Source organism: Melanotaenia boesemani, chromosome 2, assembly GCF_017639745.1.
Source record: "Melanotaenia boesemani isolate fMelBoe1 chromosome 2, fMelBoe1.pri, whole genome shotgun sequence".
Classification (NCBI taxonomy): Eukaryota; Metazoa; Chordata; class Actinopteri; order Atheriniformes; family Melanotaeniidae; genus Melanotaenia; species Melanotaenia boesemani.
This window is the reverse complement of record NC_055683.1, coordinates 1,736,060-1,753,652: the sequence shown is the minus strand read 5'-3', so window position 1 is coordinate 1,753,652 and position 17,593 is coordinate 1,736,060. Positions and strand designations below refer to the sequence as shown.

Here is a 17,593-nt window from a genome sequence, read left to right as displayed (position 1 = left end):
ATGAGTAAAGTAATACTAGGAATGAGTAAAGTAATACTAGGAATGAGTAAAGTAATCCTAGGAATGAGTAAAGTAGTCCTAGGAATGAGTAAAGTAATCCTAGGAATGAGTAAAGTAGTCCTAGGAATGAGGAAAGTAATCCTAGGAATGAGTAAAGTAATACTAGGAATGAGTAAAGTAATCCTAGGAATGAGTCAAGTAATACTAGGAATGAGTAAAGTAATACTAGGAATGAGTAAAGTAATCCTAGGAATGAGTAAAGTAATACTAGGAATGAGTAAAGTAATACTAGGAATGAGTAAAGTAATACTAGGAATGAGTAAAGTAGTCCTAGGAATGAGTAAAGTAATCCTAGGAATGAGTAAAGTAGTCCTAGGAATGAGGAAAGTAATCCTAGGAATGAGTAAAGTAATACTAGGAATGAGTAAAGTAATCCTAGGGATGAGTAAAGTAATTCTAGGAATGAGTAAAGTAATACTAGGAATTAGTAAAGTAATCCTGGGAATGAGTAAAGTAATACTAGGAATGAGTAAAGTAGTCCTAGGAATGAGTAAAGTAATACTAGGAATGAGTAAAGTAATCCTATGAATGAGTAAAGTCATACTAGGAATGAGTAAAGTAATCCTAGGGATGAGTAAAGTAATACTAGGAATGAGTAAAGTAATCCTATGAATGAGTAAAGTAATACTAGGAATGAGTCAAGTAATCCTAGGAATGAGTAAAGTAGTCCTAGGAATGAGTCAAGTAATACTAGGAATGAGTAAAGTAATACTAGGAATGAGTCAAATAATCCTAGGAATGAGTAAAGTAGTCCTAGGAATGAGTCAAGTAATACTAGGAATGAGTAAAGTAATACTAGGAATGAGTAAAGTAGTCCTAGGAATGAGTAAAGTAATCCTAGGAATGAGTAAAGTAATACTAGGAATGAGTAAAGTAGTCATAGGAATGAGTAAAGTAATACTAGGAATGAGGAAAGTAATACTAGGAATGAGTAAAGTAATACTAGGAATGAGTAAAGTAATACCAGGAATGAGTAAAGTAATACTAGGAATGAGTAAAGTAGTCCTAGGAATAAGTAAAGTAATCCTAGGAATGAGTAAAGTAATACTAGGAATGAGTAATGTAATACTAGGAATGAGTAAAGTAGTCCTAGGAATGAGTAAAGTAATCCTAGGAATGAGTAAATTAATACTAGGAATGAGTAAAGTAATACTAGGAATGAGTAAAGTAGTCCTAGGAATAAGTAAAGTAATCCTAGGAATGAGTAAAGTAATACTAGGAATGAGTAAAGTAATCCTAGGAATGAGTAAAGTAATACTAGGAATGAGTAAAGTAATACTAGGAATGAGTAAAGTAATCCTAGGAATGAGTAAAGTAATACTAGGAATGAGTAAAGTAATACTAGGAATGAGTAAAGTAATCCTAGGAATGAGTAAAGTAGTCCTAGGAATGAGTAAAGTAATCCTAGGAATGAGTAAAGTAGTCCTAGGAATGAGTAAAGTAATCCTAGGAATGAGTAAAGTAATACTAGGAATGAGTAAAGTAATCCTAGGGATGAGTAAAGTAATTCTAGGAATGAGTAAAGTAATACTAGGAATTAGTAAAGTAATCCTGGGAATGAGTAAAGTAATACTAGGAATGAGTAAAGTAGTCCTAGGAATGAGTAAAGTAATACTAGGAATGAGTAAAGTAATCCTAGGAATGAGTAAAGTCATACTAGGAATGAGTAAAGTAATCCTAGGGATGAGTAAAGTAATACTAGGAATGAGTAAAGTAATCCTATGAATGAGTAAAGTAATACTAGGAATGAGTCAAGTAATCCTAGGAATGAGTAAAGTAGTCCTAGGAATGAGTCAAGTAATACTAGGAATGAGTAAAGTAATACTAGGAATGAGTCAAATAATCCTAGGAATGAGTAAAGTAGTCCTAGGAATGAGTCAAGTAATACTAGGAATGAGTAAAGTAATACTAGGAATGAGTAAAGTAGTCCTAGGAATGAGTAAAGTAATCCTAGGAATGAGTAAAGTAATACTAGGAATGAGTAAAGTAATACCAGGAATGGGTAAAGTAGTCCTAGGAATGAGTAAAGTAGTCCTAGGAATGAGTAAAGTAATTCTAGGAATGAGTAAAGTAATACTAGGAATGAGTAAAGTAATACTAGGAATGAGTAAAGTAGTCCTAGGAATGAGTAAAGTAATCCTAGGAATGAGTAAAGTAATACTAGGAATGAGTAAAGTAATACTAGGAATGAGTAAAGTATTCCTAGGAATGAGTAAAGTAATCCTAGGAATGAGTAAAGTAATACTAGGAATGGGTAAAGTAGTCCTAGGAATGAGTAAAGCAATCCTAGGAATGAGTAAAGTAATACTAGGAATGAATATAGTAGTCCTCAGAATGAGTAATGTAATCCTAGGAATGAGTAAAGTAATACTAGGAATGAGTAAAGTAATACTAGGAATGAGTAAAGTAATCCTATGAATGAGTAAAGTAATACTAGGAATGAGTAAAGTAATCCTAGGAATGAGTCAAGTAATCCTAGGAATGAGTAAAGTAGTTCTAGGAATGAGTCAAGTAATACTAGGAATGAGTAAAGTAATACTAGGAATGAGTCAAGTAATCCTAGGAATGAGTAAAGTAGTCCTAGGAATGAGTCAAGTAATACTAGGAATGAGTCAAGTAATACTAGGAATGAGTAAAGAAATCCTAGGAATGAGTAAAGTAATCCTAGGAATGAGTAAAGTAATTCTAGGAATGAGTAAAGTAATACCAGGAATGAGTAAAGTAATACTAGGAATGAGTAAAGTAATCCTAGGAATTAGTAAAGTAATACTAGGAATGAGTAAAGTAGTCTTAGGAATGAGTAAAGTAATACTAGGAATGAGTAAAGTAATCCTAGGAATGAGTAAAGTAATTCTAAGAATGAGTAAAGTAATCCTAGGAATTAGTAAAGTAATTCTAGGAATGAGTAAAGTAATCCTAGGAATGAGTAAAGTAATTCTAGGAATGAGTAAAGTAATCCCAGGAATGAGTAAAGTAATCCTGGGAATGAGTAAAGTAATACTAGGAATGAGTAAAGTAGTCCTAGGAATGAGTAAAGTAATACTAGGAATGAGTAAAGTAATCCTAGGAATGAGTAAAGTCATACTAGGAATGAGTAAAGTAATCCTAGGGATGAGTAAAGTAATACTAGGAATGAGTAAAGTAATCCTATGAATGAGTAAAGTAATACTAGGAATGAGTCAAGTAATCCTAGGAATGAGTAAAGTAGTCCTAGGAATGAGTCAAGTAATACTAGGAATGAGTAAAGTAATACTAGGAATGAGTCAAATAATCCTAGGAATGAGTAAAGTAGTCCTAGGAATGAGTCAAGTAATACTAGGAATGAGTAAAGTAATACTAGGAATGAGTAAAGTAGTCCTAGGAATGAGTAAAGTAATCCTAGGAATGAGTAAAGTAATACTAGGAATGAGTAAAGTAATACCAGGAATGGGTAAAGTAGTCCTAGGAATGAGTAAAGTAGTCCTAGGAATGAGTAAAGTAATTCTAGGAATGAGTAAAGTAATACTAGGAATGAGTAAAGTAATACTAGGAATGAGTAAAGTAGTCCTAGGAATGAGTAAAGTAATCCTAGGAATGAGTAAAGTAATACTAGGAATGAGTAAAGAAATACTAGGAATGAGTAAAGTATTCCTAGGAATGAGTAAAGTAATCCTAGGAATGAGTAAAGTAATACTAGGAATGGGTAAAGTAGTCCTAGGAATGAGTAAAGCAATCCTAGGAATGAGTAAAGTAATACTAGGAATGAATATAGTAGTCCTCAGAATGAGTAATGTAATCCTAGGAATGAGTAAAGTAATAGTAGGAATGAGTAAAGTAATACTAGGAATGAGTAAAGTAATCCTATGAATGAGTAAAGTAATACTAGGAATGAGTAAAGTAATCCTAGGAATGAGTCAAGTAATCCTAGGAATGAGTAAAGTAGTTCTAGGAATGAGTCAAGTAATACTAGGAATGAGTAAAGTAATACTAGGAATGAGTCAAGTAATCCTAGGAATGAGTAAAGTAGTCCTAGGAATGAGTCAAGTAATACTAGGAATGAGTCAAGTAATACTAGGAATGAGTAAAGAAATCCTAGGAATGAGTAAAGTAATCCTAGGAATGAGTAAAGTAATTCTAGGAATGAGTAAAGTAATACCAGGAATGAGTAAAGTAATACTAGGAATGAGTAAAGTAATCCTAGGAATTAGTAAAGTAATACTAGGAATGAGTAAAGTAGTCTTAGGAATGAGTAAAGTAATACTAGGAATGAGTAAAGTAATCCTAGGAATGAGTAAAGTAATTCTAAGAATGAGTAAAGTAATCCTAGGAATTAGTAAAGTAATTCTAGGAATGAGTAAAGTAATCCTAGGAATGAGTAAAGTAATTCTAGGAATGAGTAAAGTAATCCCAGGAATGAGTAAAGTAATACTAGGAATGAGTAAAGTAATTCTAGGAATGAGTAAAGTAATCCTAGGAATGAGTAAAGTAATACTAGGAATGAGTAAAGTAATTCTAGGAATGAGTAAAGTAATACTAGGAATGAGTAAAGTAATTCTAGGAATGAGTAAAGTAATACTAGGAATGAGTAATGTCTTGTTAATGCAGTCATCTTATGTCCCGGATCTCATGGCTGTTCAGGGGTTTCTCATCACAAAGGAGTTTTTGTTTGACTAGTCATATGCTATTAAATCCTGGTATTTGTAGAGTTACAACATAATACACTCACAGAGAGGATGAAACCACTGGCCTACCTGTCTGAGAAGAAGATCAGGTTCCTCGTCATCAGAGCCGGCATCAGAGTCAGAATCAGTAGCGTGGTCCCTTATTTTGTTTCTCTTGAACTGATCAACCAAGAAGTGGAATTAGCGCGAGTAAATGTTGACACACATATCAGAAAGTCCACATCCAAGTTGTCCTTGGCCACCTGTCACCCCTGGATTTAATGTGCATCATAGATGTGCAGTGTTGGTGAATTGTTCACATTTTCCACACCAACATCTCCAAGCTGAGGTCATTAGGCCACGCAACTTTTCTATAAGCAGAAACAACATTATGATACTAAAAATATTTTCCTTCTGGTTGCTTCAGGCAGCTTAAAATCTGCATGCTGGAGGTCAGCATGGATTATACGAGTCATGGCAGATCCAAGCAGCTTTAGAGTTACACATGATTATCAGCCGGTGATGCAAGGCAGACTGAGAATGATGCAGCACTTTTTGAGATTACTGTAATACACAGTAAACTTATTGTCAGCACATCTCCTTTTAGCTTTGCTGCTCTCCTCACGATGTACTTACCTTTTCCAGCTGTCGTTGCTGCAGCCAGGTTGTCCATGGATGGCCAGAAGCACATGCACATGTGAAAAGAGCAGAAAAAGAGAATCATAGTTTATTTTAAAAGGAACAGAGCCATTTTATTTTATTATGCATTCATGATATTTTGTTATACTATTTCAAATAGTACAAAGGGCTCACCAATGGACATGAAATTAAATTAAATTAAATTAAATTAAATATAAAAGCAGAAAAAATTTGCTTATGCTTTCCTTAAATTAAAAAAACTAAAATTCCTTCACATTCTTGTTTCAGACGGTGATGTCTGCTGCAGGAACTATGTCCTACATTGGACCTGAAGATGTCTCTGGAAAGTCCATTCCATGATCCAGATCAGTCCCCAGAACAGACCCAGAACTAGAGCCAAATCATTTCCCAGAACAGACCCAGAACTAGAACCAAATCAGTTCCCAAAACAGACCCAGACTTACAATCAAATCAGTTCCCAGAACAGACCCAGAACTAGAGCCAAATCATTTTCCAGAACAAAGCCAGAACTAGAACCAAATCAGTTCCCAAAACAGACCCAGACTAACAATCAAATCAGTTCCCAGAACAGACCCAGAACTAGAATGAAATCAGTTCCCAAAACAGACCCAGACTTACAATCAAATCAGTTCCCAGAGCAGACCCAGAACTAGTACTAAATCAGTGCTCAGAACAAACCCAAAACTACAACCAGATCAGTTGCTAAAACAGACCCAGAACTTCTAGATCAGTTTGTTCAGCTTCTTTAAGTGCCTGGTTCTACTGTCCTAGTACTTGCTGGTCTCAGGAGACTGGCTAGAGGTGGAGGGAGAGGAGGTATCAGGAGACAGACAGGCTAGAGGTGGAGCGGAGGAGGTCTCAGGAGACAGACGAGCTAGAGGTGGAAACAGAGGAGGTCTCAGGAGACAGACGGGCTAGAGGTGGAGGCAGAGGAGGTCTCAGGAGACAGACAGGCTAGAGGTGGAGGAAGAGGAGGTCTCAGGAGACAGACAGGCTAGAGTTGGAGGCAGCGGAGGTCTCAGGAGACAGACGGGCTAAAGGTGGAAACAGAGGAGGTCTCAGGAGACAGACGGCCTAGAGGTGGAGGCAGAGGAGGTCTCAGGAGACAGACAGGCTAGAGGTGGAGGAAGAGGAGGTCTCAGGAGACAGACAGGCTAGAGGTGGAGACAGAGGAGGTCTCAGGAGCAAGACGGGCTAGAGGTGGAGGCAGAGGAGGTCTCAGGAGCAAGACAGGCTAGAGGTGGAGACAGAGGAGGTCTCAGGAGACAGACAGGCTAGAGGTGGAGGCAGTGGAGGTCTCAGGAGACAGACAGGTTAGAGGTGGAAACAGAGGCGGTCTCAGGAGACAGACAGACTAGAGGTGGAGGCGCAGGAGGTCTCAGGAGACAGACAGGCTAGAGGTGGAGGCAGAGGAGGTCTCAGGAGACAGACGGGCTAGAGGTGGAGGCAGAGGAGGTCTCAGAAGCAAGACAGGCTAGAGGTGGAGACAGAGGAGGTCTCAGGAGACAGACAGGCTAGAAGTGGAGACAGAGGAGGTCTCAGGAGACATACGGGCTAGAGGTGGAGGCAGAGGAGGTCTCAGGACCAAGATGGGCTAGAGGTGGAGACAGAGGAGGTCTCAGGAGCAAGACAGGCTAGAGCTGGAGGCAGCGGAGGTCTCAGGAGACAGACAGGTTAGAGGTGGAGACAGAGGCGGTCTCAGGAGACAGACAGGCTAGAGGTGGAGGCAGAGGAGGTCTCAGGAGCAAGACAGGCTAGAGGTGGAGACAGAGGAGGTCTCAGGAGACAGACAGGCTAGAGGTGGAGACAGAGGAGGTCTCAGGAGACAGACAGGCTAGAGGTGGAGGCAGAGGAGGTCTCAGGAGACAGACGGGCTAGAGGTGGAGGCAGAGGAGGTCTCAGGAGCAAGACAGGCTAGAGGTGGAGACAGAGGAGGTCTCAGGAGACAGACAGGCTAGAGGTGGAGACAGAGGAGGTCTCAGGAGACAGACGGGCTAGAGGTGGAGGCAGAGGAGGTCTCAGGAGCAAGACGGGCTAGAGTTGGAGGCAGAGGAGGTCTCAGGAGACAGACGGGCTAGAGGTGGAGGCAGAGGAGGTCTCAGGAGCAAGACAGGCTAGAGTTGGAGGCAGCGGAGGTCTCAGGAGACAGACAGGCTAGAGGTGGAGACAGAGGAGGTCTCAGGAGACAGACGGGCTAGAGGTGGAGGCAGAGGAGGTCTCAGGAGCAAGACAGGCTAGAGGTGGAGGCAGCGGAGGTCTCAGGAGACAGACAGGTTAGAGGTGGAGACAGAGGCGGTCTCAGGAGACAGACAGGCTAGAGGTGGAGGCAGAGGAGGTCTCAGGAGCAAGACAGGCTAGAGGTGGAGACAGAGGAGGTCTCAGGAGACAGACAGGCTAGAGGTGGAGACAGAGGAGGTCTCAGGAGACAGACAGGCTAGAGTTGGAGGCAGTGGAGGTCTCAGGAGACAGACAGGTTAGAGGTGGAAACAGAGGCGGTCTCAGGAGACAGACAGACTAGAGGTGGAGGCGCAGGAGGTCTCAGGAGACAGACGGGCTAGAGGTGGAGGCAGAGGAGATCTCAGGAGCAAGACAGGCTAGAGGTGGAGACAGAGGAGGTCTCAGGAGACAGACAGGCTAGAGGTGGAGGCAGCGGCGGTCTCAGGAGACAGACAGGCTAGAGGTGGAGACAGAGGCGGTCTCAGGAGAAAGACGGGCTAAAGGTGGAAACAGAGGAGGTCTCAGGAGACAGACGGCCTAGAGGTGGAGGCAGAGGAGGTCTCAGGAGACAGACAGGCTAGAGGTGGAGGAAGAGGACGTCTCAGGAGACAGACAGGCTAGAGTTGGAGGCAGCGGAGGTCTCAGGAGACAGACAGGCTAGAGGTGGAGGCAGAGGAGGTCTCAGGAGACAGACGGGCTAGAGGTGGAGGCAGAAGAGGTCTCAGAAGCAAGACAGGCTAGAGGTGGAGACAGAGGAGGTCTCAGGAGACAGACAGGCTAGAGGTGGAGGCAGAGGAGGTCTCAGGAGACAGACGGGCTAGAGGTGGAAGCAGAGGAGGTCTCAGAAGCAAGACAGGCTAGAGGTGGAGACAGAGGAGGTCTCAGGAGACAGACAGGCTAGAGGTGGAGACAGAGGAGGTCTCAGGAGACAGACGGGCTAGAGGTGGAGGCAGAGGAGGTCTCAGGAGCAAGACAGGCTAGAGGTGGAGACAGAGGAGGTCTCAGGAGACAGACAGGCTAGAGGTGGAGACAGAGGAGGTCTCAGGAGACAGACGGGCTAGAGGTGGAGGCAGAGGAGGTCTCAGGAGCAAGACGGGCTAGAGTTGGAGGCAGAGGAGGTCTCAGGAGACAGACGGGCTAGAGGTGGAGGCAGAGGAGGTCTCAGGAGCAAGACAGGCTAGAGTTGGAGGCAGCGGAGGTCTCAGGAGACAGACAGGCTAGAGGTGGAGACAGAGGAGGTCTCAGGAGACAGACGGGCTAGAGGTGGAGGCAGAGGAGGTCTCAGGAGCAAGACAGGCTAGAGGTGGAGGCAGCGGAGGTCTCAGGAGACAGACAGGTTAGAGGTGGAGACAGAGGCGGTCTCAGGAGACAGACAGGCTAGAGGTGGAGGCAGAGGAGGTCTCAGGAGCAAGACAGGCTAGAGGTGGAGACAGAGGAGGTCTCAGGAGACAGACAGGCTAGAGGTGGAGACAGAGGAGGTCTCAGGAGACAGACGGGCTAGAGGTGGAGGCAGAGGAGGTCTCAGGAGACAGACGGGCTAGAGGTGGAGGCAGAGGAGGTCTCAGGAGACAGACAGGCTAGAGGTGGAGACAGAGGAGGTCTCAGGAGACAGACAGGCTAGAGTTGGAGGCAGTGGAGGTCTCAGGAGACAGACAGGTTAGAGGTGGAAACAGAGGCGGTCTCAGGAGACAGACAGACTAGAGGTGGAGGCGCAGGAGGTCTCAGGAGACAGACGGGCTACAGGTGGAGGCAGAGGAGATCTCAGGAGACAGACAGGCTAGAGGTGGAGACAGAGGAGGTCTCAGGAGACAGACAGGCTAGAGGTGGAGGCAGCGGTGGTCTCAGGAGACAGACAGGCTAGAGGTGGAGACAGAGGCGGTCTCAGGAGACAGACAGGCTAGAGGTGGAAGAAAAGGAGGTCTCAGGAGACAGACAGGCTAGAGTTGGAGGCAGCGGAGGTCTCAGGAGACAGACAGGTTAGAGGTGGAGACAGAGGCGGTCTCAGGAGACAGACGGGCTAGAAGTGGAGGCGGAGGAGGTCTCAGGAGACAGACGGGCTAGAGGTGGAGACAGAGGAGATCTCAGGAGCAAGACAGGCTAGAGGTGGAGACAGAGGAGGTCTCAGGAGACAGACAGGCTAGAGGTGGAGACAGAGGAGGTCTCAGGAGACAGACAGGCTAGAGGTGGAGACAGAGGAGGTCTCAGGAGACAGACGGGCTAGAGGTGGAGACAGAGGAGGTCACAGTGTGTCCTGTTGTGGAGAGAGATGAGCCTGTGTTCAGGTCTATGACTGAGTTGCAGGGTGACAGAGTGGAGGTGGGACAGGAAGGTTTTGGGCTCATGGAGGGGGTGTGGTCTGTTGGGCTGGAGGCAGGAAGTAAACTGAACCTATTGAAGAAAATGTGCAGCTCTTTAGCTCTGTCCAGACCTCCATCACTCTGATCCTCCTTCAACTCTTTTTCATTCCTGACCACATATCCCTCACGTTGTCCTGCTGGAGCTGCTTCTAACGTTTCCTCTAGTCCTTCTTGCACTTCTTCATCTTTGTTTTAAGCTGTTTTTGTGGCATCTTCAATAACTCCCTGTCTCCATTCCTGAAGGCTTTCTTGTTGATGTTTAACAGCTTTTTGGGGTCTCTGGTGATCCAGGGTTTGTTGTTGGGGAAGTGTCTCACTGTTCTTGTTAGGACGATGTGTCTACCGATTCACTTTCCCATAGATTTTTATACAATATATGACTCATTTGAAGAGAAACATATGGCCACCTTGATGACTAAATAATTACAGGCTGGGTTGATTAATCCATCTGCATCTTCTTCCACTTTCATCATGTTTCTCATGGGGCTTTACAGGAAGCACAAACAGAAGGGAGGACAAAGTACATCCAAGAATCACTAAGGCCCAGACCCTGGATTTATGGCTTGTAACTGTTAATCAGAACAGCTCCTTAAACTTTAAGTCAGTCAGTCACAAACTAACGCTGAAGGAAACCCAGCAGTCTACAGTAGTGTTCGAAGGTGATTTCATCTCTACATTATGCTGACATAAAGCATTAATGAAAGTGATGAATTTTTTAAAGTGTATGGATAAAAGAAAATGGGATCTTGTTTGCTGCAGCTTTCCGTAAAGATGGTGCCAGAAACAGATGTTTGAATAAAGGTTCCAGCAGCTGGCTTGTATAGAATGGGGCATTGTATAAACCCTAACCCCCCGAAGAGCTGAAGCTTTCAACGGAGGACAACAGAAAACATGGAAAGGCATAGAGACTAAAACATGTTCACTGACCTTTTTCCTCTCCTGTGCCTCAGTGTTAAAGAAGAAGCACTGTGCATACTGTGGAGAAACAAAAGATGCAAAATAAATGAAAAACTAAATTAAAATGGGAGTCTAGAAAGATGGAGAGGCTTTACTGTTTTTCTCAGTCGCTTTGGTACATTTCTCAAATCCCCCAAATTTGCAAAATAGTGAAAGCCAGGCTCTTGCTCAAAATCCTTAGTTCATCTCTTAAAAGGAAATATCTGTGTACTTGTCAGTGCCATCAGAATGACAAGTTCTTGTGTCCTTGTGTACGGACAAGACAGTCAAAAAATAAAAACCTCCCATATCTTCGCAGAATAGAATAGGAACCCACTAGAAATGACTCTTTGCAATAAGGTAGTGGTCTATTCTACAGAGCGTGGAAAGAATTTTTTTCTTGTTCATCAATCCACTTATTTTTAAATTTAAAAAGTTTAAGCTCTGTAAGGTAACATAGAGAAACATCGCCATGTCATGTTTACCCACCTGAAGAATCCTGCAAACTTTCTCCACCGTCATATCATCCTCTCGGAGACTGACTCTTCTCCCACCACAAAACTTGTGTTTTCGGTTAAAATCGAACATTACAGTAATCTGTGTGCAGCAGGTCAACCACGTCACCAGGGGGCAGTAGTGTAGTTTCAGCAGCAGCAGAAGAAGAAGGTACTTCCGGTTTAAGCCAACGCAAGCTTGAAGAAAAGAATTAGTCGTATTTTATTTCCCGACTTATTTCCCGAGAAAATCAGATAAAGGCTCGTTTTTTGTTTTTCAATTTCCAAACGAAAAACAGGAGATGACGTTTCTCGTTTTTTTATTTACCTTCCTTCAAACGGAAATCAGATGAATTTCCGATTTTAGTTTTTTAAGAGCAACACAAAAAACGGATGGCCACGAAGTACACGGACCTTCCTGCTCCTCTTGCCACTGATGCTTCTGTATCTTCTCCCAGATGGAAGCAGGGAGAAGATGTGGTGGGAGGGTGATGGGGTCCATAATGGTAGCAGTGGCTCTGGGGGAGCAGCGCTGCTCCAACAGTTCCATCAGGGAGGAGAGTGGGGCACCTACAATCCTGCTGGCCACCTTCATTACTCTGCACGGCTGTTTTTTCTTCTCAGCAGTGGAAGATCTGAACCAGGAGGTGAAGGCAAAGACTGAGGAACGTTCTGTTGTGCTTCTATAGAGTGGTGAGGTGTGTGCGAAGAAGTCCAGTATTTCTGAGTTCAAGGAGGGAGTGGAGGTGCTGCTCTGCCTTTTTGATGACAGCAGCGGCGTTAGTGGTTGGGGTGAGGTGGTCATCTTTGTGAACATCTGGGTACTTCACACTGCAGGCTCTGTCCACAGCTGTCCCGTCAGTGTGCTAAGGTGTGTGTGTGGTTTTTGGACCTCCTGTATCACAACCTCCTTGGTCTTGTCCACATTGAGGAACAGGTCATGGGACCTGCACCAAGTCATCAGTTTTTGCGCCTCAGCCCTGTATGCAGCCTCGTTGTTGTCCTGGAGGAGGCCCACTGAAGTCGTGTTGTCTGCACATTTGATGATGTGGTTTGTTCCACAAGATGCAGTGCAGTCGTGGGTAAGCAGGTTGAAGAGCAGGGGCTTAGGACACAGCCCTGGGGGGACCCTGTGCTCATTGTAATGGGTAGATGTGTAGCTGCCCACCCTCACCACCTGCTGCTGCTGGGTGAGGAAGTTAAGAACCCAGTTGCAGATGCCCACCTCCAGCAGCTGCAGCTTTTCCACCAGCTGTCCTGGGAGGATGGAACAAAAGCCTGTTGTAGGTGTTCCTCCGATCAAGATGGGACAGTGTGAGGTGGAGCACAGTTGAGTCAGTACTAGTGTAAAAAAAAGTGATTCTCTAATACAAAAATTTAGTATCTAGTTAATTAGCACAGGTATCGATACTTAAATGCATCTGCTGGTTCACTGAAAAACCCAGCCACCTCTACCCATTTTAAACAGGCATCGCAGCAGGCAGCCTCTCTCCCCTGCAGCAGCTACTTGAAGGGCCCTTTATTTACAGTGCTGCCAAGTTTGTGACTTTGTCACTCTAATTAGCAAGTTTTCAGACCTAGCAACTTTTTCTGGTGTTATTGAAGACTTTTAGAGACTGACGTGAGAGAACATCATTTATGGGCTCGACACACGGGTGCGACCAACGACAGCGATAGGTGAAACTCGTCGCCACCACCCGGAGAAACGGAACATACAGGACGCGACGAACAGCAGCAACAGTGTTAGCGCCATCCAGTGAAACAGGGCCGTCTTTGTCTTTTGTACAACAACAGCAGATTTCTGTGCCTCGTCTGTCACGGACTGCTTAGAAAATGTCAAAATTCCCTCCGATATCATAACAATCACATATCTTGGAGAAAAGCGATTGGAGAGCGCAATGCATGACGCTGCCAACGCTGTGTCCCGTGTGTTGGGTTTCACCTGGGTGGTGATGAGCTTCACCTGTCGCTGTCGTTGGTCGTTTCCTGGATGGTGGAGCTTCTACTGGCTGATCCCACCCTGGCTTAGCCTGAGATTAATGCCTATCAACGCAGACTGTAGACAAAAAATTCAGCTAAACTTTTAAATGTTTAATAATTTATCAATTGATTAATGTAGTTAAAAAACTAGATCATCTTAACTAGCATGTTTGTTTTATTGTTTACTTGACCTGTTCTCAGGTTAGGGCTGCACAATTAACCGGATTTTGATCGTGATCACGATTTTGGTGGCCACAATTAAACGAACCTGATCGTCAGCGATATTTACATTAAAAACGCAGCTCTGCTGCTTCTCTGATCACACACATTCTCAACCTGCAGTCGGCCAACCACCAGGGGGCGAACGCGAGGCCAAAGCTTCATTAAGCTGCCTAAAGAACAAGGGCGTGCACCTTTTACAGTCGGCAGCTAGTTGTACTCAGTGTTGCTAGTTTTCACTCACCTCTAGCGACTTATTTTCAAAAAACGACTAGCGACTAATCTAACGACTTTTTCTGGTGATATTGGAGACTTTTGGAGACTGACGTGAAAGAGCGTATAGTTCACTCTTCAACAAGGGGGGGGGGGGGGGGGGGGGGGGGGTGCTCCGACCCCTCCCCCGTCCAGAAGCACTCAGAAGAGGCTTGGTCCTCACGCAGCAGCTGGACTCAGAGCAGAAGATCTGTTTCATGACCAGGCTGAAAATGAAACGTACATAACTGCTGCTGGCTGGTCCTGCGCTGGCTTACCGTCAGATATTAATGTTTATTAATGAAGAGTGTCGACATTAACATTTAAAAAGTGTTGTGACATGTTGCAGACTCCTAATTAAAAAAAACATTACACTTAATAAAATTAAACTTAAAAAACAAAGAAAATATTGACTGAAGAATTAAATTTTTATTATTTCTTTACTGTTCTAAACATTTTTATGTTGTCTTTTCTTCAATGTTTGCCTTTCTCACAACATCCCTCCCACACCAGCATCCATTACTAGTGATGGATGTTCGGCTCTTTTCAGAGAACCAGTTCTTTTGGCTCCCAAACGGCTCTTGATTTAGCATCTTTTGTAGCCCCAAAATTTACATTAACTTCTCAAAAATGAATGGTAAATGTATTTATTGCATTATTTATCATCTATTCTAATTTAAAGTTTACTTTTTCACAAAAAATTGTTGCAAAGTAGTTTGTTTATAATTGGTGCAATAAAAATACATGTTTTTCCAAACACAGTGAATAATCGCGATTAATAATCGTGATTACAATATTGATCAAAATAATCGTGATTATTATTTTGGTCATAATCGTGCAGCCCTATCTCAGGTGTGGTGAAGGAAAGGATGCTTATGTGCTAAGAGTGGAGGGGTGCCCAAGTCTGGTCCTCTAGGTCTACCATCCTGCAGCTTTTAGATCAGGGCTACTCAATTCGGTCCTACGAGGGCCGCAATCCAGCAGGTTTTCCATGTATCCCTGTACCAACACACCTGAGTCAAATTAATGAGTTATTGTGTAGAACCTGATTGGCTGTTAGAGCCACCTAATTTGACTCAGGTGTGTTGGTGCAGGGATACATGGAAAACCTGCTGGATTGCGGCCCTCGTAGGACCGAATTGAGTAGCCCTGTTTTAGATGATGCACACCTGAATCAAATGAATGTCGCGGTACGTGCCTCTGCAGAGCTGAAAGACATGCAGATGACTGAATTCAGCCATTTGATTGATTAGGCCATTTGACACGTGTGGCTCTTATCTCATTAGAAATGTCCATTTGTCCTCCGCCTGTTCTGCCTCTTCCTCTGTTTTGCCTCCTAACTCCTCTTCCTCTTCTTGTCTCTGGCTCTTGAGCCCGTCCAGTTCCTTGTCCTTCCATTCTAACATTGTGCTCCAGCTTTACAGTTTATATACTTGCTAGTTGATGGTTGATGAGATGCAACTTTCAGCTGTTTCAGAAACCTGGTTGCTCTAAGACGTAACATATTTCCCTTCAGTGGGGAAAGTCAAGAATGACGTGGAAGCAATTTACCAATTCAGGACAGTCTGATGAAGATGAAATATGCTTTTATGACAACTTGTTTTACATGTAAAGACTCACTGGGAAACTGGGAAAAGAACTTGGAATCCTGAAGTGTGGGCCTATGATGATAAATTCCAACCGGGTCAACTTAACTTAAGATTTAAACAATGGACAGAGAAAGGTAGAACAGCCATTTGCAAAATAATAACAGAGAAATGAGAAGTTTCCAAGTTCTAAAGGATACATCGGATTTAACAAATCAAGACTTATTTAGGTATTTACAAACGCGTCAGTATTATGAGAAGCGAATCAAGACAGGTAACGGAAAAATACACCCAATAATAAAGATGTTAGCATTGGCCTACGATAAAGTTATGCCTCAAATTTCTATAAATGCCTTATGGAACAAAAGAAATTCAACTCAGTATGTTAAAGCAAAGTGGAAAGAGAGCTGGGTGGAGACATCCTAGAAGAAATATGGAATGATATGAAGTTCACCAAACCAAAACAAAATCATTGTAACGGCGAGAATTTGCTTGGAAAAACTAAATGAGACATTTTATAACACCCCAAATTAAAAGTAAAACAATGAGACGTGGGGGCTCTGCAATCGCATGATTTTAAATCAAACAAGTAAATGATGTAAATATGATAAAAATTCTCCTACTGTTGCAAAAAAAAGCAATAACTAAGAACTGGCTTAAGGAAGAAATCCCACCAGTGGAGGAAATGGTGAACATGAAGAAACTGACCTAAAACTGAATTTCAAAGAAGTTTTTATAAAGAATTGGGAAAAATGGTTTTCATATAAAACAAAGACAGAATGGAATTAATTATGATTTTGTTAAACTAATCCCTATAGGCTTTAATAAAATAATGTTTACATAATGTTTTTTTTCTCTCTTTCTTTTACTTTATGTATGTTACACTTATAAAAATACTTAAAGTGTAATTGAAGAGCTGAAGTTGGGTTATTTCCCAAAAATTGTGTTGTAAAAGTGCAATGTTTGGGTTTATGTTTATGTACTGTATAAATAAAAAATAAAAAAAAACAAAAAAGACTCACTGATGACCTGAGGCCTGATTGCTGTGGGGGGTGGGACCCATGAATCAGTAATACATGCTCATCAGCATGAGAAAAGCAGCTGGAAATGCAGTAGACAGCGAAGAACCGCTCATCAGGATTTGTACAGATGTACCGAAGCATTTAGAACTTGTTCAGAAATGTGAGAAACAGCTATTTGACACACTGATGTGAAGATTGAATAGGTAGTTTATAGAATACAATTCTGGTCAGAGAAATGTACCAAAGCGGCTGAGACAAGCTGCGATGCTGCAGTGGAAACAGCACGGAGTAGCAGGCTGGAGGTCTGCATGATTCTAGAGGAAAAGCAGAGACGGGGCAGAGGAAGGACGTCCTTGCTGCCGCTGCAATCTTTCTGACTCAGAATTCAGCCAATGACTACTCTTCTCATCATGCTGTGTTTCCATGGTTACAAAAAATGAATATTTCTGGAGCCAGACTGATGCAGTAGTCATGGTAACTGTATGTAACCTGAGTATTGTAGCTGTCCAGGAGGAGCTGGACGGTGTCCTGGTCTCCACGGCCGATGCTCTCAATGATCCTCTCCACAGCTGGAGCCATGACCCTGGAACTGAGACACAAAGAGTCCAACTTTTTCTTTCTTTCTTTCTTTCTTTCTTTCTTTCTTTCTTTCTACTTCCATGAAGAATTCATTTTTACTGATAACATTTAAGACCATGTAGAACCAGAGGGGGTTGGTGGTAAATATTATTTTAATTTGTCTTTGAATGAATAACATGTATATGACCTTAATCGAACATCTAATTGCAGAGTTGTTTGGTCTACTTGTACAGGGCATCAAAAGGTCACAAGCAGTGAATCATTAGAAAAAGAAGTGAAAGTAACTCGAGGTTTGAGTGTTTGTGTCTCTACAAGAGGTCATGTTGTTTTCTTGTAACATGGGGAATTTCTAATAAGTAAAAATAGTTCAGGATGAAACAGAAAGTCTGAACGTTGCGTCTCTGTGTGCATGTGACTCTGATTTGCAGGGAATCAGGAAACCTGTGCCAGACGGGGCGGACGCAAGGACGGGACCTGCCAATCACAGCTGACTAAGTTAGAGACAGCATCCAATCACTGTCTAGCTTAGGAGAGGCTAAAACTGGGTCCAGGAGCTTAGCGGGAGGTTTATCTGGGTTCTGAACAGTAGAT

At 43.0% G+C, this 17,593-nt stretch overlaps 1 protein-coding gene across 1 annotated transcript in view; it reads right to left on the bottom strand.

The window, feature by feature from the left end:
- The window catches only part of si:ch211-195b15.7 (synembryn-A), a 47,858-nt gene that overhangs the window by 25,311 nt on the left and 4,954 nt on the right, over positions 1-17,593 (bottom strand). The window contains exons 2-5 of the mRNA XM_042001240.1: positions 16,913-17,006; positions 10,862-10,909; positions 5,337-5,354; positions 4,791-4,880 (exon numbers count right to left, since the gene is read on the bottom strand). Coding sequence (XP_041857174.1) covers positions 4,791-4,880; positions 5,337-5,354; positions 10,862-10,909; positions 16,913-17,002 — 246 coding nt within the window. The 5' untranslated portion in view covers positions 17,003-17,006. The remainder of the gene's footprint in view (positions 1-4,790; positions 4,881-5,336; positions 5,355-10,861; positions 10,910-16,912; positions 17,007-17,593) is intronic.